The sequence below is a fragment of the Oxyura jamaicensis genome, chromosome Z (assembly GCF_011077185.1).
Source record: "Oxyura jamaicensis isolate SHBP4307 breed ruddy duck chromosome Z, BPBGC_Ojam_1.0, whole genome shotgun sequence".
Classification (NCBI taxonomy): Eukaryota; Metazoa; Chordata; class Aves; order Anseriformes; family Anatidae; genus Oxyura; species Oxyura jamaicensis.
In genome coordinates this window covers 49,513,360-49,537,847 of record NC_048926.1, presented here as the reverse complement: position 1 = coordinate 49,537,847, position 24,488 = coordinate 49,513,360, and the positions used below count along the sequence as shown (strand labels likewise).

General features: G+C 37.6%; 1 protein-coding gene across 2 annotated transcripts in view; it reads left to right on the top strand.

The window, feature by feature from the left end:
• Positions 1-20,105, top strand: part of ADAMTS19 (ADAM metallopeptidase with thrombospondin type 1 motif 19) — a 166,724-nt gene extending 146,619 nt beyond the window's left edge. For both annotated transcript variants that reach the window (XM_035310269.1, XM_035310268.1), the window contains 2 exons: positions 14,665-14,842; positions 18,803-20,105. In XM_035310269.1, the coding sequence (XP_035166160.1) occupies positions 14,665-14,842; positions 18,803-18,954 (330 nt within the window). In that variant the 3' untranslated portion in view covers positions 18,955-20,105. The remainder of the gene's footprint in view (positions 1-14,664; positions 14,843-18,802) is intronic.
• Positions 20,106-24,488: the final 4,383 nt, after the last annotated feature.

Below are 24,488 nucleotides of genomic sequence, written 5' to 3'. Positions count from 1 at the left end.
GTATGCCTCTTTCAGAAAAGAAGTAGGAGCAAATCAAATGGAAGATATCAATATAATCAAATGTGAGTGGGGAGGTTTTTGTTCATTTCCAACCAATTCTGTAATATTAACATCATTTTTTTTTTTCAGATAGATAGTTTTTTCTTTCATAGATCAGTTCAGTGTACCATAGTATTTCGCCTGGAATAAATATAACATCAGTTTCTAGAAAAACAAATCAAGACCACCCTTCATAAAAGGTAAAAACTGATAAGACTGGCAGGGATTTTTAAAGTAGACATTACCCATTTAGAACATGCATAAAACTGCACATAAATTGGAAATTCAGGTATTTGTATCACGCTTAGATCTACTGGGACATCTTTACTGATTTTCTGTTATTGCTGCTGCAAACCTCCTTAGTGTAAGCAAAGTTTTCAGGAATGGCAGCCTGGAATCAAAAGGTGATTATGGGTAGAAGTTGTGGTGTCTTTAGAATTGCTTTATCTGTAAGCAGTGCTACATTAGAAAAATACAAAGTTATGGTATGTCAGCCATTCTCATGAAGACTAGAGCCTTGCTAGGCCCTGTAGAAAACCAAACCAAGAACAAGAACATAAGGAGCTTGCAGCCCGTGCTGAAAGTGCTTGCAATCCTGTCTGACAAGAGACGTGGTAGGTGGAGATTTCAAATAGATAATCAGAAAGAAAAGAATGCAAAGCATTTTAAATCCACCTGATTTCAGCTAACCTTTTTTTTACATGGTGTTGTAGGATGTTCTCAAGTGGAAGGTACAGCCTTTATACATTTGTTTTGAATTTGCCCTTCAAGAAATTGAGTGCCCTTAGCAACCTTCTCAGGGTCTTCAAGTGGCAGTATAATACAAAACAAAGGTGAAAAAAATGAGAAACAACAGTAAAAGCAAACTAAACAACCAACCAACTAAACAAAGAAAACTGATAGCCAGCAGAGGATGCTTGGAAGATGGCAATGTTTAGCAGATGCAAATCCAGCCCCAAGCTCAAGGGGTCTGTACAGTCACAGTCTCATTGCATGAGGTGCAGCATGCTGCATGGTGCCATGTGAAAGAGTTGTATGGGGAAAGAGGAGGTTCACTTATATTGCCATTGTTATTGCTTGTTAAATCTGTACCTCCCAGAGGAAGAAGAAGTTAACACCAATGAGTTCAGGAATCTAATTGGTTTGGACTGTGCTGATTCTTAAACATTTTTCAGGGAGAAGAAAAGGAAATCTGAAATACATCTGGGTATTTCTTAATCCGTGGTAGTAGAAGTAAAGTGGTAAAAATCCTACTAAAATAGGTAACTGAGAACTTCACAAATTAATGACATTTTCTTCCATTTATACCCATCAATATTTTAGAAGTAAATATTGTTAGTACTAGTATTAGTATGCAGTAATGGACTTTGAACCGTTGGGCAGCTTTACAAATTTTCTGGGCTGTCTTTCCAGCCATATCCTCTGTGGTTCTTAAAGCCTAAGACCATTGCTTTAAGTGAAGCAGTTTGGCTGCCATTTGCCTTACTTGAGGAGTTTGTCACTCCTCAGATCTGACAGGAATGATTACTGTCTGGGCTCAGGCTTACTGGTGAGAAAAAGATGTGTCTGTATAATCAAAGCAAACTTATTTCCAGTGAAATTGAAAAGTTGAAATTTCTGTGTCAGTTTGCATGAATTTTAAGAAATTCAGTTTTATACTACGTGGTCCAACTCGTCTTAAGTTGAATAGGTTCTAGATATCCATGCTGTACACAAATAGATCGTCTCTATTTTGCCATTTTCTATTGCTGACAACTAACTGTCCTTTTATGTTCCATAATTACCTTCTCTACTGACAGCTTGTCTAGTTATTTATTGAATTAATAGATTTGGGAGTCTGGCATTGCCAAATAAAATAGATGTGATAGATATTTTAGTGGTGTACTAAATTCAGAGTATCCACTGATCTTTGTGATTTGACCCATTTCTTACCATGCAAATGACTGTGTTTGAGGAAATTACTCTTCCCACAGTCTCACTGGAAAGTGATGGTGTGGGGGTTTGGCATTCTGAAAAGGGCTGCCAGTCCATGTCAACATTAATGGCTCTTTTTAATGATGCAGAGCAGAGTCAGTGATCTATAGTCCAGAAACTGGATGAACTTCAGATTTCCAAAATGCTAATCTACAACAATATTTTTAATATTTTAGGAATCTTCTTTTAACTACACACAATAAGGTAAAAATGTGAACGTCTAGAATGATATGAATATTTTTCAAACATTTTTTAAAATTAAAGATGTATTACTTCAGCTCCCCCAAATTAAGCTGAAATGTTTGCATTGCATGAGTAGTCATACAAGATACTGTCAATTGGGTAAGTTCTAGTAAAGAGATTTTTTTGGACCAAGTACTTTACAGTACCAAGTACTGTAAAGGCTCCTTGAAATTGCAGTGACACAAAGGTATGACTTGAGGAAGGAAGTCTGATTGAATTGTTAAACATCATGTCCTTTACTTAAAATCTTCACAGAGAAAAAGATCATCATGGGTATCCGTATTGCAACATTAAGTTTTGCCATTGGATCCTTTCTCTTTTTTTCTTCTTTTTTTATTTAAGAAAAGGATTTGGGGATTATACTCAGGGGAGGATAAGATTGGAGTCAGTGTGGAGCCTGTTTAAAAACAAAGAAACAAAAAACAACTTAGCTATAACTGTTAGAGCTAAAAGTAGAAGAAGGATGCCTTGGAGTAATGGTTAAGCGTTTCTGCTACAGACGGGGTAGCAGGTACCCTCTTTCTTGTGCTAAGGCTTTCCCATTTCTGTCTGTTGACATTTGGACATCGTGATCTCTTGAAGGTAAGAAGCCCAGGCAAAGGAAACAGATTTATACCTGATGGGAGATGTGTCATGCAGGTATACAAAGGCAGAAATCACAGAGCACAGATTTTCATCACCTCCTTTGCCACTACCAACTGTCTTACAAGCCATTCTAGTACAGACTAGATCAGACCAAAAATACCAATTCTCAGACTCCTGGTTGTGAGCCTTGCAGTGCCAAGCCAGGCATTACTGCTGCAAGGGACTTACATATGCACATGTATGCATATAAACATAGATTTTAATAAAGAATAACATACTGAATAAATTACTGATGAGAAGTAATGTCCTATATCCAGGACTTAACCATGTGGTCTCCCAGAAATGCCAACCAATTTTTGTTATGGTCTCCTCAGATCTTTGCACTGTCAGGCTTCTGGACGGCTAACAAATAAATCACCAGAGAGATAAATGATGCTTGACCAGTGAAAGTTTTACTTTACACTTATTTATACTATTACAATGCAAAGCTTCACAGCCCAACTAGCAGGATGTGTATCACAGAGATCTCTACTGAATAATGAAGAGTTAACAGGAAGCATCCCTTCAGTGTCCTTGTGCTGACACTAATTCTCTCTCAGTCAGGCCTGGTCAAAAAAGGTTATCCTCAACAAAATTCTGTAAGATAGGGACTACAGTGACCATCAGAATTTCACAGTTTCCCAAGGAGCTATGCTGAATTTATGTGCAAAAAATACTATCAGATGATAATATCACAAATAAATAATAAGGGAAGGAGCTAATAGAACAGAGAAGTAACATGGGCTATGGGGGCCAGGGAGGGATACAAGAAAAACAAGAACACCAACTTCTCTTTCATTTTCTTAGACTTTAATTTAACCGAAATGAGTGTTGCACACATACAATCCATTCCAGGTAAGAATCTCCAGTCTCTTTACAATGACTGATGATATACTTGAGGCTACAGGGTAAAGCAGTAGGTATTATCTCACTATACAACTGAAAACACTACAGCTTATCTGACATTTCATGTCTACTCCCCAAATCTGGAGAACAGCAGCTCCCTGACATTTTGAACCACAAACTTCTTTAATCTTTTCAGTGTAGACTTTTGCTGCATGTTCTACATGTTTTGCTGCATTACTCTGTTTTCTATTTCTTGTTTTTACTTGGTGATATGCATTGGGCAAACTATTTAATCAGTCTGTTCATGATGATGCCTAGATCTTTTTCTCTGATAACTGACAAATCATTCCAAAGCTGTCAATATATACAAGAAAATCCAGTTACTCAGTCCAGTGCTGATACTCAGTCCAACAGGCGTTCTTTTGCCTGGTGTATCTCCATCACTAAGATCATCTCTCTGTCCTTCCAAAAATTTTCTTCAGTATCTCTGACTGTATTATCTGCCAATGTGTAATTAATATAGCTTGTTGACTTGGGTTCTGTTAGAATTTATGTAATCCTTTTGCTCTTGTGGAATCTAAATGATTTCTGCGTGCTGGAAGCCTTTTTTCTTTCATGCATTTTTCATCCTATCTTTCACACCGTTAATGTAAATAATACTACTTCAGGTGTTCATTCTTAAGACAAAATCGATCCTCTATAAAGTTATCTTTTTGCCACAAAAATATATATTGCTGTTTCTTGTTTGTTATTTTGTCTTAATCTATGTGATACTCACTTTTTACTGTTTTCTAATGATTTCTTTTTGGATACTATCTGAAAATATTTTTACATTTTAATATTTTTTTATATTTTATACATTTATATAACCAATCTTTAAAAATATTCTGAAATTACTGTTTTAAATTAAGTTCATTTACCAGTTTTAATGAATTGCAGGGAATATTACAGATTTTTAAATACTAGAAGAAAGATTTACTTTTCTGTCTTATCTGTGCTGTTTCAGGCTGTTGTTCAAAGATTTATGTTTAATCTCCAGAGTTCCTTCATCTAATCTTGCCACAAATAACTCCACTAATGTTGACATAAAACAGAGTTCACCCAAAAGTAATGATTGTTCTTTGGTAAATTTATCACAGGATCACAACAACTCAGACTGGTTAACATTGTCTATTTCCTGGCCTTCTGGTAGTTCTCTCAGGACATTCATGCCTTTGGGTGACATCATCATACATAATGAAACCCTTTCAGTTCAGTATGAGTTTCCTATTAATATAGAATTTTCTGGAGATCCATTTTCTTACATTTATTGTGTCTACATATTTTTAAGATAAAATTAATCAGCAGAAATTTTGTTGATAATTGTAAGTCGCATTCTAATTCATTTTCCTTGCTTTTCTTTTAAGGATTTTTTTTTTTTTTCAGAATTAATGGCCTATATGTGAGATCGTGGTATTTCAGCCAAACAAACAAAGAAGCAAACAATAAACTGTTAAGGTTCAGTTTCCTCATTAACTGATGTTTGTTTGCTTTTTTTTTTTTTTTTTTTAATATCATTCACATCCATTTAACTTAGTAACTTGATATTACTTCAGATGTTCATGACTTAAAATTTGGTAGATAAATTGAATGGAATAAAGTCATTGTTAGGGATGAGTTCTCTAATTTTTACTTCTACTACTGGAAAAAAATCAAAAGCACTACATGTCATAATGCTGTTTAAAGTCAAATACTTGATTTTATGTGATACAAAACAGTTTTTAACATAGGTTTATTTAATTTCTGAAATATATGAACTTAGAAATTTTGGAAAGAGAGGGGTTTCATGAAGGTTTGTTCCTCTCCTATGACATTTAATCTATGTTTTTATGGTTTCTTTCAATTGTATTTTCATTAGCAATGCTAATGAAATGCCTTTAACTAAAGGTTTGTCGTGATGAGCTTTGATTTCCCCTGGAAAGTTTTCTACAGAAAAGCCTCATGATATATTAAATTCTCAAACTTAAGCCTTAAACTCAAAGGCTAACATTTCAATGATTTTTAAGAATTTGTTCTGGACAGATTATTAAAAATCTGACCAAAACAGCATAGTCCAATTAATTTTGTAGAAAAAATAAATAACTACAAGATCTTCAAATCTAACTGCTTCCATATTGCCATATTCTTGTTTGGTTGTTTGATAGTTAAAATCAATGGAAGGTTTTCTTCTGTGAAACTGCCATTCAGTGACATCTCACCTGAAAGTCTGAGATACAATGATGTCTTATTTACCACTACACATTAATAGCAGTAATATATGCATTATGCTACAGAAACTAGTTTTTACCAAGTGTTGGCAATACAAAATTTAGTCTAATGCACAAAGGGTGAGCCCTCTTAAACAGTTTTGTATAAGCATCTTTATAACCTGTTTTATCACACGGCTCGTACAAATAATTGTATCCTTCCAGTTTCTTTTCTGACATCCTTTAAAAATAACATATGGCCTTAGGTAAATATACGTTACCTACAGAATTGTTAAAATACCGTAAAAATATTGAAAACAATGTACTAGTTCTGTAAAAGTGCTGTTCACTGGAGTTGTTTGTTTCGCTGACAGAAGAGCAAAGATACTCAAAAAATGGTTCTCATATGGTTAGCTTTCACTTCTCTCATCTAAGAGTATCACAGATATCACAGATCTATCTTACCAAAAACTAAGTTGAACATTTGTGGTGGTTTTACCCTTATGGGCAGCTAGACTCCACCACACTGGTCTCTGACTCCCCCTTCTCAAAGGAAGAGGGTAAGAAAATATGATGAAAAGGGCTCAAGGATTGAGGTAAGGACAGGGAGACTGATCAGCAATTACCATCGCAGGCAAAACAGACTTGGTATATTGAGATTAATATAAGATGTTGCCTATCACTAGCAGACTAGAGCAGTGAGAAACTGAAAGCAAACCAAAACCACCTTCCCCCCCCATCTCCCTTTGCTACATCTTCGCTCTTCTGCTTCCTGCCCCCAAGCAACACAGGGAATGGGGGCTGAAGTCAGTCCCTGACCTTTGTCTCCGCAGCTCCCTCACAGTCCCTCCCTGCCCCTGCTCCCCGTGGGGTCCCTCCCACGGGATGCCGTCCTTCCCCAACTGAGCCTGCGGGGTCTGCCCACAGGCAGCAGCTCTTCAGGAACTGCTCCCACACGGCTCCGTACCACGGGGTCCATCGACCCCCAGGAGCAAACTGCTCCAGCACAGGTCCCCCACGGGCGGGTGGGCGGCAGCTCCCCCCAGCCCCGCTGCTCCTGTGTGGGCTCCTCTCCACGGGCTGCAGCTCCGGCCCGGGGCCTGCTCCTGCGGGGGCTCTCCATGGGCCGCAGCCTCCTCCAGGCCACATCCACCTGCTCCAGCGGGGGCTCCTCCATGGGCTGCAGCGTGGAGATCTGCTCCATGTGGGACCCATGGGCTGCAGGGGGACAGCCTGCTCCACCAGGGGCCTCTCCACAGGCTGCAGGGGAGCTTCTGCTGCATGCCTCCTGTCCTTCTGCTGCACTGACCTGGGAGTCTGCAGGGCTGGTTCTCTTCCATTTTCTCACTCCTCTTTGTCCCTGCTGCTGCACAGCAGTTTTTTTACCCTTCCTTCAATCTGCTCTCCAAAAGGCCTACCCAGAGTTGGTGGCTCTGGCCAGCGGTGGGTCCCTTTTGGAGCCAGCTGGAGCTGGCTCTGCTCTAACATGAGGCAGCTGCTGGGCTCTCCTCATAGAGGCCATCCCTGCAGGCCCCCTGCTACCAAACCCTTGCCGCATACACCCAATGAAATTTGGTTTCCTCTTTGTATGTTTATTGCTTTTTAAAAAATATGAAGGATAATTAAAATGTATAGAACTGCAAAAATAAAGACTAATGCTTCACATCACTCAGAAGCATGTAAATAATTTTATGTTTATATATATCTATAAATTATAAAGGCCTTCAGTTGATTTAGCAAGTATATCACATTTAAGATTAAGGAGAAATGTACATGGAGCTGACCAACTTTAAGATTAAGGAGAAATGTACATGGAGCTGACCAACTTTACCTGGAAATAAATAAATAAATAAATAAGTCTGCTGATTTTGTAGATCAAGATTACAGATTGTCATACAAAGAACTTTTGCTACTTTATGCTGAAATTTAGTTTTTACTACAAATATTTCAGGAAGTCTTAACCCAGTATTTTTGGGGAAAACAATAAATGGACCATAAGAATTCTGTCTGTGAAGGAAAGGAAAATCTACATGATAACTTCTTTAAGATCAGTTAAGCTGATTGAAGAATTCATAAAAAACAAATACAACAACCACAACAACAACAACAACAAAAACTCCCTTTTGCTCTTTTCTTAGTTTAAAAGGGATCCAAACCTATCTTATGTACTACATTAATAAATTTAGCCTTGCAAGGGATTTCCCCTTCCGAGTCCAAGGGTCTTCTTGCATAACCAGTAAGTACATTGTGATATTTGTCTCCCCTGAATGAGAACAGGTTCTTGTCCCTCCAACAGTTTTCATCTTTCTCACGGAATTTGTTGTACCCTAGCGTTATCCAGTCTAAATGCCCATACAGGATTTTGTGAATTAACCCAGTTTTTCATACTTTGAGGAGGAGGAGTCTCAGCAGGCTTCCTGAACAAACAAGTAAGTATAACTGCCCTAACAAAAGAGACTAGATTCACTGAGACGCTCAAGTCATGAAGTGAATGACTGTGTTTAACTAGTTCATCTAAAAAGAAATGGGGGAACTGAACCCAGGTGTCACCTGTGGACAAAAAAATTGGTATTTCCAAGTTGAGTCCAGTGAGTCTGCTAAGACTGAAGCCTGACAAACCCCACGATTGATTTAGAGTAAATAATTAATGCTGGTCTAGGGCATTATCAACTGAGAAATTTTCATATGCTGTCACAGCAAAAATGATTTATTTTTTGTTGTTTCCTAAATATTCATGTTAAACCAAATTCCTTGTCATATTCCACAATCAAATCTTACTTGTAAACTTTTAGTTACTTCTTATCTTGTTGCCAAAGGCAGTTTCTCATTTTCATGAAAAAATATAATTGATTTCTATTGGAAGCTAATGATGATTTAAAAACCAGAGACAGAAAAGAAAGGTCCAGGTTCTAGAGACCAGGAGATGAGGACTTCCTACATATAAATCTTGTCTGTAGCCCAGCTTATCAAATGTGGACTTCAGCTGTCTGTCTTCTTTTCAAATCTTAAGTCTTTTGAACATTTACCTAGTATTAATTGACACTCAAGAAAGAAGAGCTTAAAAGAAAAAGAAAAATAGAGAAAAAAGAAAAATAAAAAGAAGTAAGGACAACTCAAGCTTGCTAAACTTAGCAGAGACCAACAGCAGTTTTTTTTCAGCTAAACTTAGCACAAGTTCTGAATTTTAAATTTGGCATTCATATACTGAGGTGTTGGGTGTGTCAGAAATGAGAGAGGCATAAAGACCTTCCTGGAAATTATGCATAGGACAACTCAGACTTCATCTTATGTTTGGATCTAGTAGTCCCTATTTTTGTATTAGTTGTGCTATTCACAAATGGTCTAATTAAAAAAAAAAAAAAAAGTGTTTAAGTAAACTGCAGATAACTCACTTTATCTAGTAACCTTTAAAAATAAGAATATTGTTAAACTCTGTTTATTGAAAACAAATGCACCACCTTACCTACTACCTGCCTTTAAAAGTGAACTTTATAAAAACAAAAGGTACACAAAAAGATTGCAGACATGAAAGCAAATACTAGTCCTGTTGCTAATATTTGATTGCTTGCTACCCTTGTTTCACACTCACTTTATGAAAAGGTTGAAACTACTTGAATGCTGGAACTGATGAACCTATACATAAATGATTAGGAATGCTCTGCTAATAATTTCCAGTAGAACTCATCATTGAGTTTCCTTATGAACACATCTCTCTCCACTTTTAATGCTACTTAGACTTGTAAAACTCTTTTATTGAACAATCCACTTATTCTTGAAAATAAATTGTCCAAGTCAATTCTGTTAATATTGCCACAGATTGGGTTTTTCATTGTGGATCCTATCAACCTCTGCAGCGATTGCCTGTTTTCTTGGCAGAAGAATGCATTTTGACCGTTACTGTCTGCCAGTGACAATTTTTCCCTTAATTTAGGAATTCCTACTTCATTCAAAGGCCAGCTGGAAGCAACTAAGGCATTACAGCACCTTCTTCAGCTGTTGGCCATGGGAATATGTATTCTCTCCAGAATATATATCTTTGGCAGGGAACAGAAAGAAGGAATCTTGGGTAACTGGTATGCATGCCAAGTGTAAGGATTGTTATATTTAACGCCTAGATTTCTGTCCTTGAAATTATGTCTAAAAGAAGTTCAAAAGTAGGACAAAATTCAAATAGAGTGGGTAGATTTTATTTGAGAGAAAAAAATAATAATATAAAAATCTGTTAACTATATTTATCCAGGATTTTTTTTTTTTTTTTTTTTTTTTTTTGTAATCTTTAACAGGAATATTTTACATGTCTTGCTGCTTGAACGGTTTTACAGTACCTTTAGGAATGTGTCCAAAATGCACAGATTAACAGCCACATAAAAAACCTCCGGCTGCATATTAGAACATTTAGTCTAATCCTACAAGCTCAATTGTCCTATGGGAATTTTGCTAATCAGCTACATGGCCTTAAAGTGTAGGTCATCTGAACAGTGAAAATTAAACTGTAATTAACCACCACAAAAATAAAGTGTAACATGTGCAAGTGTGACATTTGGGAGACGTGGAGAGAAGAGCTCTAGAAAAACATTCGCCATTCACTAGTCACAAAAGATGTGGGTTGAAACTAATTGAAGATCTCCTGAATCTATAGCAAGTTGCTACAGATTTGTTTGGAGTGGCCATTTTCTGCAAATTGTGCGTACATCATCTTTACGTCATATATATATATATATTAAATTGTGGAAAATATAATCAGTTTTGTCAGATGGGCTGCTTTATGATTAAATTCACAGCATAGTATGTGAAGGTGAAAGTACTGTTGTAAATTGAAACTCTTGTTATAGTTTTAAACTTGGAAACTGCACAGGTATACAGAAGCTGTGTAGCTTTGACTACATACTAGAAGTGCTACCTAAAATGTGATACCTGCACATCCACTGAACAGTATTTCCCTCTGGGTGAACATTTTCAGTGACAAAAATCCAAAAGTGAGGCAAAGTTAAGAGAGATTAGTGTTCAGAGCTAGATGTAAAGACGTGTGCAGTAAGGTGAATATTATAATGAGGATCAGAGTTGTTGCTCTGCATTACATCTAGGTGGTTTGCAGAAATTGAGGTGTCTTCTGGAGAAGATGGAACAAGTCTATACCTTTTCAGAGCCATAAAGAAAAAATGTCGAGGATGCCTTTTATCCTTCAAAATTCATTTGGTGCTCTCAGTTATCCCAGCAACTGTCTGGTATATATGTAGTACAAACTCATGTACATGTCAGGCTACTTCACGGAGACACGCAAAAATCTCTGTTTGTCTGCGTCGCTAGCAAATGCCATACCTGAAGTGTGTTTTCCTTACTTTTTTGCAAATAAGATGTTATGTCTGAAATCTTTCATTTTATTTCCAGTTACTTTTAAAATGACTAAAAATATTTATTTTTCTCTGTTTATATCTGTCCCATGTGTAAATGTTGCTGATAGACACTCAATTTCATATTACTTTGAACATGAGATAATATAGCTATGGTAAAGTGTTTGTTTTGTTTTGTTTTGTTTTGTTTCTCTTTTTTTTTTTCTGGCTTCCAATGAGTAGAATTTTTAATTCTGAAGTCAGACACCACTGCTTCTTCTGATGTGTGAAGTAGACTAAACTGATGGGACTGACTTTGAACATTTTGGATTTCAGCCCTTTCTCTTCACAGGTCTTACTGAACATCTTTCAAAACTTAATAAAAGCTCTCCGTTTTATAAAATAAGAATAAATACAAAGTTAGATATTTCTGTGAACAGAAAAGTAGATAAAAGGGGAGGGAAGGTGTCTTATTTCTTGCTTTGCCATATACGTCCCATATGAACTGAAACGTATCATTTTAGTATCCTTCATCATTTTTGTCCTCTAAATGATGGATGCATGTAGGTCAGGCAAGGCAAAATTAATTGTTTAGAAGATGCATACATTTTTAAATAATAATAATAACAATAAAAAAAAATACAACAACAAAACACATTGTAATACTTCGTAGAGCTCTTTGAAGCATGCCAAAAAGGTTAGCAGCAGCTCAGTCATTAAAGAGAGGTTAATTTGCCAATTAAGATTTTAATGCCAAAATCTTGCCAATTTCTGTGTAGAAACACTGTTTATACAGTGGTTACCTGAGAAAGATCTGTCTACTCATTGAGTATTGTCTCAGATGCATTGCAATCAGTAGAATCTTTCAGGCTGGTGCTCATCTGATATAAATAAGATGTGGCTGCTGCCAGAGAGCTCTCCACAAGGACAGTTTCACAACGGTGAATTATTATGTGTTTTCAATTAGCAGATAAACCACTGGAGCCCAGTTTGTCACCAGAAGCATTTTCAAATCCCCTTCCATCTAGTACTCTAGATGGCAAGATCGCTCTTGCTCATTTTAGGATAACCAAAAATAATGGCCATATAGATTATTTTTAAGAGATCCACCTTCCTGTCCTCCTTCTCCATAGCTGGTAAGATACATACATGCTAAGATTTCACACACACTCTAACTCCAGTTAATAAACAGGAAAATGTTTTACTAAAGGGAAGGAATACAATGCTGTGTCAAAAATTACTCTAATTTTTGCAATAATTGTGATAATTTTTAAAGAGTCGATACACCTTCTTCTTCTCTTCATTCTCAGGTTTGCTTTTCTTATTTTTTTTTTAAGTTTCTTCCTTAAAATTTGCTATTCCATTGTCTTGCTAGTGTATTAAAATACTCTAAAGAGGAACCTCTCTGAAGTATGGAAAGAGGAATCCATGAAGTGGATGGAATTTTGGCAAGATGAAAAATTAATGTTCTGGCTGCTGTTGATGATTAAATTTGGGGTATCTGTATGTGTAATTATGTATGTTTGTCATGTGTATAATGTTGGCCATTATAGGAAGTCACAGTATTTTTAGCTGCACTGGAAAAAGGTAGAGAATTCAGGAAAAGGAATTATGTTAAGAGTCTTTTTCTCATGCAGTGTAAAAGCAGTATACTAAATTCAAAGTTGATGAGAGACTTCTGTGTGTGGAAGACTTCAGTACTAGCTGGATTTTGTTCTGTAATCAGCATATTGGTTCATTTATTAAGTGATGGTTGGTATTGAATAGACAATAGTGTATTCCTAATTGAATGTCTTTGCAAGCTTTGAACTGTGCAGACTGTATCTGATTAACTTTGCAAATAATTACAGAAACTTTATTGACTTAGTGGAGCCAGTCCTGATGTACATCACTGAGAAGAGAAGCAAAATCAAGTCCACTTACTACATCTATAGAATGTCATTTCATGTGGATACAAGCTGAAAGGTGCTTTGGATGTTATTAGTTCCTTCTGAAAACACTCTTTAAATATGTATCCTAGTCTTTTATACCTCTTTAGGAGTGAAATCTGAATCTAACTCCTCTGGAGCCCCCTATTTTCCATTTGGAATATGCAAATCTTTTCTCCTAGTAACAGTGCTTAAAGTGTCACCCGAAAGCACATAGATGACAAAAGGAAAGGGTATAAAACACTTTAGTGCTTCCTACACTGATTTTTTTTTTTTCTTTCTTTGAAGGCTTGATAAACTCTACATCTCCATCTTGAGAGAGGCTGGTTGGGAACCCTTTGTTGCTATAGGTTGTTGTTCCTCTCCTTGTCTTTGTCTTTCATTTCAATATTTTTTCCTGCTGCTTCATGAAACGTCCCAAAGAAATGTTTTGTGAATATTTACAAAATTAAGACTTTTTTTTTAGAAAAAAATGTTATCAGAATTATGTGGGTGTAGCAGTATAAGTTTTCAGCTAGTGCTCATGCCATTCATTGCAAGGGGTTGATGAATACCTGAAGATGTTCTGTATTGTAAATTTCTACAAAACTGAATGAAATTTTTCGATGTGTGAGTGAAAACCACTAGCATGTAAGAGCAAATTGCAACATATTTTTTTTTCAATGAATTTTTAGTTAAAGCAATGGAACACATGTCATTTAAGCCCCATTAAATTTTGTTCATAAAAAGTTAGCGAAGGGGAAAAGGTGTAATTTGTTTGTTCGGAACAGTTTTTTTAATGCATTTGTAAAACATTCCTCAAGTTTTCATTCTAATTTGTTATGTTACTGTGATAAAAGTAGGACATTATGATTGTGGCAGTGCTTGGCTGTTTTCTCACTTCATTCCTTGTGGCGACAAGATGGGAAGGCTGATTAAAGGCCAAGCAGCCTCTCACAGATTGCATGTGTTTTATTTGTTGGACACACATGAAAACATGGAGACAGAAAGCAAAGGCAGGAGGAGGAGGCCAACACTCTAAACTTCTCAGTGGAAAGAGCACTTTTGCACTGACAGAAGGAGTAATGACTTATTTCAAAATGCTTCTCTGTGTCAGCATCGTCGTTTGTTCCATCACTGTCACTTCCACTATAAAAGTAAATTAGAAAACAAATACAGGTGAATGGCCCTTGCTCCCTTAATGCAGGTTGCTGCATTTCAATTTCATCACTGGCTCTGAAAAGTGGACCTTGACAGCCACAGCATGCTGGGAACAGTCCTTCAGTGGTATTTCCTTTCGGTCTGTTATTTCATATAGGAGTTGACTTTCAGATAGGTTACTGAATAGAAGGCAGAAATCTCAGATTGTTGATAACTGATGTAACAGCCATTGACTGCAGCTGGACTAGCATTTCACCTCATGTTTTGCAGGCAAAAATACCTTTCCAGTGAATGTCTGTCTTCTGTGTGTTCCAGTGCTCCGTTACCTGTGGCAAAGGAATGCAGTCCCGAGTCATCCAGTGTATGCACAAGATCACAGGAAGGCATGGCAATGAATGTTTTTCCTCAGAAAAGCCTGCAGCCTACAGACCCTGTCATCTCCATCCCTGCAATGAGAAAATTAATGTTAACACAATAACATCACCCAGGTTAGGTAAGCAGCCAAAATGACACATTCTTATTGGAAATTTCTGTTTAGTTCTTTCTCTGTAGAGCAATGATGATGCCAACTTAAAAGCATATGGCTGGGACCTGGGAGATAAAAATTCTATTCAGAGACTTCTCTCTGTGCCTCAGTTTTCCAGCAAGTACATGAGACTGTACCTCATGATGGTGAAGAGTTTGGTTAGTCAAGGAAGCACCATATTATGAGACTGCATACTATGGGCACAAAACATTCTAGATGAAAATATGTTTTAATTAGAGCTAAGAATTTATTTCTTTATCCACTCAATTTTGTCAAATATTTCTAAAGTAAAAAAATCTCTGATTTTTTCTTAAAAGCTCTTCAAACTATGTTCTTATGATATTGTTGAGGTTAAAGAGTCCCTGATTTCTCAATACAAGTATTTCTTTCCATTTGTCATTGGTTTAGATGTCTACAATCTATGCCTGATGCAGTAGGATATGTGAAAGAAAATTGCTAACATGAACATATTTGCTGTTCGTGGAAGAACTCATGTCTCTATTGGACTTAAGATTTATTTATTCATTTATTTTTAATGCATAACTACTGAACTGTTAATTCTGTTAACTATCATTTCCTGCTGGGGTGTTGATGATGGTCTTGCCATTAACTCTGTAAAATGTACGTGCTTCATGATCAGTGCCCTGATCATGACTAGGGCACTGTTCAAAGGCTTGCTGTAGGACAGTATACCCTTTCCAGATGATTTTCCATAGCCCTTGTTAAGATAAACCCACCTGTCAAATGGATTACTCCTGCATGGAAAGCAAGTCTAACATTTCAGGCTGTGTGTAATCCTTCCTTTGAGTCAGCAGAGTATTTCTCTTTGAAGCTGTTAACCCTCAAACATTTATGTGTGGTGGTCATTGTTTCATTTTGCTGGATGAGATAACAGATGTTGCTTACAGAGCTCTCCTCTACTATTTCAGTGTTGTAAAGCTGCCCTTCATACTTTATCTTTCTTTGTTCAACTGATCTCACAGAAGCAAGAGGCTTCTTTGCATCACTGGCACTCCCTATCCGGTGAGGTATAAGAAGCTTTGTGTCACAGAGTAAAATGAACCACAAAGTTTTACAGAGAAAAAAATACCTTTACATTGGTTAAAATTTGATTTAATGTAAAATTCACAAAACTATTTTGTCCTTGTAGAATGGATTATATGAGTTATTAGTAATCCACCGGTCAACCTCATGCAACTGTAGTCAGAATCCAGTCCAGTGGAAACACTAACATCACAGAATTCATAAGACTATGCTTCACTTAAATACATTGAACATTTTGGCCTCCAGTTCCTTTCTTACCATGTTGTATCATGTACCCCTGGATTTGGGGTTTAGCTGTGGTGGAAAGTGATGTGGATTTCATCATCTGTCTCTATTCATTTTTAAATATGCTCTCAGTTTTAATTTTGCTTCTATTAAAATGGCTGACTTCTTTCAGTTCAGTGTTTATGATGATTTTTGGGTGGTGTGTGTTTTTTCTGCCCTATGTTTACCTGTTTTCCCATACTAATTGCATGTATGCACTACAGTTTGAATAACTCAGTGTGCAAATATCCAAATTTTTTCTATTATAAGCAGTATAAGAGGCCTTGGTAAGTGAAACAGGTATATGAAGTAAAAGATGGCTTCAAAAGAAAAATGAGAATAGATATGAAAATATGCATATTTTGTACAACCAAAAGAAAAGCTAGGCTTCTGCATCTGAAAGCTTAGGGTTGCTAGAGAGAACCATGTATTTATAACACCAGTAGAATAATCCAGAGAGTGGCTTTTCAGGCTTCTATGATGTCCTTATCATTTTAGAAGGTTTCTGAGGAAAAATTTGGTATTTAAAGATTCAGACAGAAAGCAGTAATAGAATACCAACAGAGCAACTTGAATAAATGGGTGAGGATAAGCTGTGAAAGGTATGGGTTAAGGATTAATATAGTCTGACTTCAGCATGGAGAAGGGAAGACACATTGAGTCATTAAAAGGACAATTATGCAGTCAGACAAATGTATTGGAAGGAAATTAAAAAATAACAACAACAAAACATTCTGAATATATGGAGAGCTGAGAAAAAAAAAATCAGAAAGGTAGGAAGTGTGCAAAATGAAATAATTGGGCCTGGACAAGTATATTTGCCAGTAAATAAAGTCTCATCGATTCCATGCTATCAATTTAATTTTTCTATATAAAATTTATTTGCATTATTAAATGTATCATAGAACTTGCTAACTGTCTTCCACCCTCTACACTGAAGAGTGCCTCTCTGTGTGGTATCCAAGGCAGTCAAGCTAGCAAGACAATATCATTTTGTCCCTTTTAACAAATAAACCTGAGACAACTATAGGACTATTAGATGTTTCACTTATAAAGATTAGGTATGACATCATGTAGTTTTTTTGTTCAGTCTCCATTCATCGACAACGTAGTAAAAATTCTTGATTTCCCAAGCAAAAGCTGAATTAGGAAACCAGCAACAGCCTCCATGCTTTATTCTCTTGTGGTGGTTTTACCCTGCTGGGCAGCTGAGCTCCACCACAACTGCTCTCTCACTCCCTGTCCTCAAAGGGAAAGGGGGAGAAAATATGATGAAAAGGGCTCAAGGGTTGAGATAAGGACAAGGAGATCACTCAACAACTATAGTCCCAGGCAAAACAGACTCAGTGTAGGGAGATTAATGAAATTTATTACCTATTACTAACAAGCTAAAGCAGTGAGAACTAACAGCAAATTAAAAACACCTTCCCCCCATCCACTTTCTTCTAACTCCTTCCTCCGAGTGGCACAGAGGAACAGGGAATGGGGCTGTAGTCGGTTCATGATGCTATGTCTCCACCGCTCCTTCACGGTTACTGAACTGATTTTCTTTCCCGAACTGATCCTGTGGGGGCTTCCCACAGGCAGCAACTCTTCAAGAACTGCTCCCACATGGCTCTGTAGCATGGGGTGCATCCCCTGGGAGCAAACTGCTCCAGCACAGGTCCCCCACGGGCAGCAGCTCCCGTCAGACACCCTGCTCCTTCGTAGGCTCCTCTCCGCAGGCTGCAGCTTGGAGATCTGCTCCATGTGGGACCCATGGGCTGCAGGGGGACAGCCTGCTCCACCAGGGGCCTCTCCCTGCACAGGCCGCAGGGGAACTGCTGATGCCTGCCTGGAGCACCTCCTGCCCTCCTGCTGCACTGACCTGGGGGTCTGCTGGGCTGGTTCTCACTCCTCTCTCCCAGCTGCTGCTGCACAGCAGATTTTTTTTTTCACTCTTTCTTAAATCAGCCCTCCCAGAGGCCCTGCCATTGTCACTCCCTAACTCGGCTCTGGCCATCGGCAGGTCCCTGTCTAAAACTAGTCCTTGTCTACCATGGGACAGCTGCTGGGCTTTGCTTACAGAGGCTACCCCTGCAGGCTCCTGCTACCAAACCCTTGCCATGTAAACCCAATATGTCCCTGCATTTTCCTTACTGCCACTGATAGAAGCATTTCCACTTGTGCATGTCCCTGAGAACCACATTCTGGTATTACTCAAGCTGAGGCTTCCAGTTTTTCCAGTGACAACTTCCATCTGAGTTCTGCAGCCCCTGCATAGCCTTGGACCCATCCTCAGCAGAGCTGGGCTCGCCTCTGTATGAGGCAGAAATGTGGTCTTAACTATCTTGTGAGGAGGCAGGTACATGACATGCACCCATCAGTTTCAACGTGACTTAATGCAAGCTATTTAGGGCAAGATATATTAAGCTTGCTCTAAAAAATTCATCTGTTGAAAATATTGAAAGCAAGAGGATTTGGGGTCTTTTTGTTTTTGTTGAAAATGTAAATCTACACTCCTTTCTCCCCAGTGGATATACTTCTGGTATCCCTGTCCATTTTGCTACCTGATTCTTCCCTAATAAATGTAACAGTTACATGTATTTGATTTTTATTTTTATTGTTGTTTTTTCACAGCTGCTTTAACGTTCAAGTGCCTGGGAGACCAGTGGCCTGTGTACTGCAGGGTTATACGAGAAAAGAACCTGTGTCAAGACATGAGGTGGTACCAGCGTTGCTGTGAGACATGCAGGGACTTCTATGCGCAAAAGATGCAACAAAAGAGTTGATCTCCGTCAGGCTGGCTGGCTCTCAGCTCTTTGAGATGTTATTATTTATAAACACACACAGATGTACACACACACAAGCGCGTACACGTACACACACATGCACGCTTCTTCAGACCAAATATTATCAGATTACGTATAATTTAATCAAATTAATTTATTTTTGCCTGCCAGACATTCTTAATTGTTTTGGTTAGACAGCCAACTTGTTTTATCATCTGAGGTTTGCATAATTAATTTTTATATGAACAATTTTGGATACATTTATTAGAATTTTTTAAAGAACAGTAACTAGTATTTTAAATGTTTATTTTCAGTAGGGTCATCTCTCTGTTGCCAAAAAAAAAAAAAAAAAAAAAAAAAAATAAAACCATGTTATCTTGAATTTATTTTAATTTAGCTGAATAGTTTTGTTGTATATGGAAATAAAGCCTTTTTTAATTTTATTATATTTTTGGCATTCAGAGTCAGAATGATCTTGTGTATTTTGCAACAGATGTTGAGGTGAGTAAGCTAACATTATTGAACAGGTTATTACAGAATGTATTGTGAAATCAGTTCATATGATTTAGAAACATACTGTTGGGGATAATCTACTGTAACTTATAACCTATTATAAACAAGAAAATTAAAATAGCTAAGTAGGGATTTTGATCATTCTCATGGACACATACTTGAACACAAGTATTAAATCAATGAAACACTGTAGAGATTTACACTGAATCACTGTTGCACTGTTTGAGGTAGTGTAGAGAAATGCAGTCCTAGATTTTGTACCATCCTATGAATCCACGTCTGTACTGTTTAGCATGTCACTTGATTTTAAACGTTTTGAAAGAAAAAACCCATGCCCCTCTATACCTTTGTGTGTCCTCTTGCAGATTTAGCAAAGGAAGAGTCCTTCCTCCTGCCACTTTTATGAATTAATCTGTCAAACACTTTCAGTTCTTTGTCAATGATTTAGAAAATAGCTTTGTAATACTACTTTAGTTTTATCTTTGCTTTATGAAAAAGTCTTTATAAAAATAAAATGTTTTACAGTTTTGTGAAACGTTATGAAACAGCTAAAATTTTCCTTATGAGAAAATATTGTACATGATTCACATGATTTTTACATTTTCAATAAAAACTAATGCTTCTTTTGTTATTTGCATTTTTGCGGTTTGGGGCATCCATGTCTGGTAGCAAAATCTGTTGAGCCGTGCGTAACAGCATGTACAGCTACAGTAATCCCTACAACATATGCCTCCCCACTACTGGCTTAGGCACTTTTCTGCAGCTGCAGACATACATTCCACCGCATGATCCTTGATAAATGAAAAGCTGGTTATAACAGAGTAATATTGAGTAGAGGAAAAATTAGTTGTCTCAGGTGAGTTCTCCACACGCTGAATGTAGCTGTAGGATAGGGGTATGTCCTCTACCTCTGTTTTGCAATGCGGGCCATTAGTCATGTTCTGAACACATAGGAGAGCTGGGGAAATGAGTCTGAAAGGCATCATAAGGTGTAGTTGGCAATCATAATAATTTCATGTGAACTTGCCTCCCTTCAAGACTGCAGGAAGGGGAGATTTGGACTCCCACACTGAAATAACTGTAGTATTACTGAGTATGCAATAGCTGAGTATTACTGTATTACTAAGCATCAGACCTCTCTGGTAACTATTGTGTATCATATTAAAATGCTTGTTGATAGGCACATGTAGCAGATTCAGATTCCAGTTTCTACTCTAAGAAAAAGGGAATGTATCTTTAGATGAGCGATTGTGCCTTTTAATTCTCTCCAAAAATTCTACTGTATAGATGTGATGTAGATATCCACACAGACTCAATCAGTCACCTCAATCAAGACTGTAGTTCTGTACAGGGTGAATACTTAGCAACATTCTACTGAAATCAATGCATGTGCTTTCAGATATCTGTACTGACAAAATCTTAGCCTGCTTAGGCTGCACCTTAACTGCTGTGCATTCAAAAACTGCAGCTTTAATGATGTGCTTATGTATCATTTTAAATTATATATCTTTTGGTTTTAAAAAGTAAAAAGGAAAGAAAAATAACTCTGACATTATGGAATGTGAAGTTGTATTTTGTATAATTAACTACACACAGTGTGATTCCATGCACAGAGTGTTCACTTGCTATTGAGCATACTCCTCAATTTGGTTGGATTAAGTGTGATTTAAGTGGTGCACAGTATTGTGGTAGGCTTCTGTGCAGTGGGGATACTTCATCTCAGATACATGCTTGTTAAGTGTGGTGCAGTAGCTACCACTCCATATACCTTTCTTAAATAAAAAGACTACCAGAATTCTAATTGAATGGCCAGTTATTCTGGAGAGTATTTGTACTTTCATTCTGGAGGATGTGTTATTGTTTGGTTGGTTTTGTTTGTGGGGTTTTGTTTTGTTTTGATTTTTTTTTCTGTTTTCTTTTAGTTTCCATTGGTATCTTCATGCCAAGCAGTCATTTCTTAAGTTCTAAAAACATATTAAAAACAGAATGCTTGCCTGCATGAGACCAACAGAGGTCCTAAAATATAGCAGTTCAAATGTAAACAGAAAATTAACAGCTCTCAGGAAGAATTTATCACAAAATCACAGAATGACAGAGGTTGGAAGGGACCACTGGCAATCATCTAGTCCAACCCACTGCTCAAGCAGGATCCTCTAAAGCATAGTGCATAAGATCGCATCCAGGCAGGCTTTGAATATCTTCAGAGAAGGAGATTCCACAGCCTCTTTGGGCAACCTGCTCCAGTGCTCCGTCACCTTCAGTGTTCCAAAAGAAGTGTTTCTCAATACTCAGATGGAACTTCCTGTGTTTCAATTTGTGCTTGTTGTGTCTTATCCTGTTGCTAGTCACCACTGAAAAGATTGGCCCCATCTTCTTGATGCACTCCCTTAAGATATTCATATACATTGATAAGATTCCCTCTTGGTATTCTCTATTTGAGGTTAAACAGGCCCATCTCTCTCAACTTTTCTCATTAAGAGATACGCTCCAGCTCCTTAATCATCTTCATAGCCCTCCAAATGTCTCTGTTGGACTGGGTAGCCCAGAACTGGACACAGAACTCCAGATGTGGCCTTATCAGAGCTGAGTAGAGAGGGACAATCACCTCCTTTGACCTGCTAGCAATGCTCTTCCCAATGCACCCCACAATACCGTTGGTCTTCTTGGCCACAAGGGCACATTGCTGGCTAACTTGTCCACCAGGACTCCCAGGTCCATCTCCACAGAGCTGGTTTGCAGCAGATTAATACCCAAGCTGTACTGGTGCATGGGGTTATTCCTCCCTAGGTACAGGACACTGCAGTAGCTTTTCTTGAACTTAATGAAGGTCCTCTCCAACCTGTCTAGGTCTTTCTGAGTGGCAATACATCCTTCTGGTGTATCAGCCAGTCCTCCCAGTTTTGTATCATCAGCAAACTTTCTGAGGGTGCACCCTATTACTTCATCTGGGTCATTGATATAGAAGTTTAACAAGACTGGACCCAATACAGACATGTGGGGGAAACCACAAACTACGGGCCTCCAACTAGACTGTGCTGCTGAGCTCAACCCTCTGAACTCCACCATTCATTCAATTCTCAGTCCACCTCACTGTCCACTCATCTATCCCACACTTCCTGAGCTTGCCTATGAGGATACTATGGGAAACAGTGTCAATAGCCTTGCTGAAGTCAAGGTAGACAAAATCCACCTCTTTCCCCTCTTCTACCCAGCCAGTCATTCCATCACAGAAGGCTATCAAATTGGTTAAGCAAAATTTCCTCTTGGTGAATCCATGCTATCCATGCTAAATGCATTTGAAGAGCTCTGTAAAAAAGATGCTCAAACTAATGGTAAAAAATAAAAATAAAAAATCCAACTATGGAGTCAGTAGGACCATCTGATAATACAAGTGTGAGAGGGTCACTGAGGGATGACAAAGCCATGAAAGTGAAGTACAGTGAAGTGTTTTAATTGGCCTTTCTTGCTGAAAGGCTGCACAGATTCTCACACATGGCACATTGCCTACAGCAGGGACATTATATGTTGGATGAAGCTGAAGGAAACACAAGAAGGAAAGACCAAATAGTTATGTTAGATGATAACAGGTATCTAAGGTGGCAATCATTGAGACTCCTGGAAGAACATAATTGTGATGTTATGGAACTGTTTGCCACAGGGTGTAAGATATTCTTGCAAACAGCCACTTTTCCAGGGGACTGGTAAATTGCAGTGTAATTTCTGTCTGTGGAAAAGGGGATCTCTAGGAGATTCTTTGAACTGCAAGCCAAGGAATCTTGTGTTCCTTCCCTTGTGCAGTAACAGCGCATAATAAAGGAAAAGATACCTGAGTGCAGAGGACAGTCAGCGTGGCTTCAGTGGTGTCCTGAGCAAAGAGGATCTGGTGGAGAAAGACATTTCTGACAATGTTGCATGTTACAGAACATTTAGGAAACTACACATGACTGCAGGAGTAATCTCTGTGCCTTGAAAGATGGTGAAAGAATTGGAAGCAAAAGATGGAATTTAATGGTCGCCTTTCAGGATGATTCCCCAAGGAATGAAGCTGGTTTAATTTTGTTGAACACTTTATCAATGACATGAGGAAGAGAGTAAAATCTGAGATGACCAGCTCTGGAGATGATGTTATGCTCTTCTAGTTAACTAAGTATTGCCTCACTTAGCAAGACACTAAAAAACATGAGTGATTAGGCAAATATTAGCCAATAAACTTAGTGTGGGCAAATGCAAGGTAGTACAGCTATGGAAAACAGCCTAACTTATGCCTACAAGGTACTGAACTTGCAGTGACAGTCATAGAGCTGGAAGAAGATCACAGTGTCATTAGATATTGTAGTCTGAAGCTTTTGAATCTATAGTGGGAGAAAAAGACAAAAACTGTATGTCATCAGAAGAAAGTGCATCATTTTTCCCTTTTTTGGAACTGTGGTATACCCACAGTTCAGACTCTGCATTCATTTGTAGTCACTGCATCTCAGTAACAATGTAGTGGAATTAGTCAGTAATACATAGAAAAAGGCAATAAATAAAAAAAATAAATAAATCAAGGAGATGGACTAGGTGGCTTATGGGATGGAAGAAGTTGATACTTCAGATTGGAGATTAAAAGGTTGAGATGAGTGTTATCAAGTTTTAAAAAATCCTGAAGGTGATAGATACACTTCATGTGCAGCTCTTGTTCACAGAACCCCGCAGTACAACAAAGATGACTTCCTTGATAAAACTGGTAGGGAAATTAGCATAAAACACATAAAAGTAAGCACTTCACACTGATGCTCATGAGGTTCTGAATCTTGCTTTTCAGAAGATTTGAAAATAACTAGACAAATTAATGTACAAGAAGTCCATAAAAAGATGCCTGTGAAAAGACACTCTAGTACAATACAGTACAATGCAATAATAAAATAAAATAAAATTAAAAAATAAAAATAAAATATAAAATAAAAATTATTTTAAATTCAAAATAAATAAATAATTAAATAATTAAATAATTTAATTAATTAAATAATTTAAATGATTAA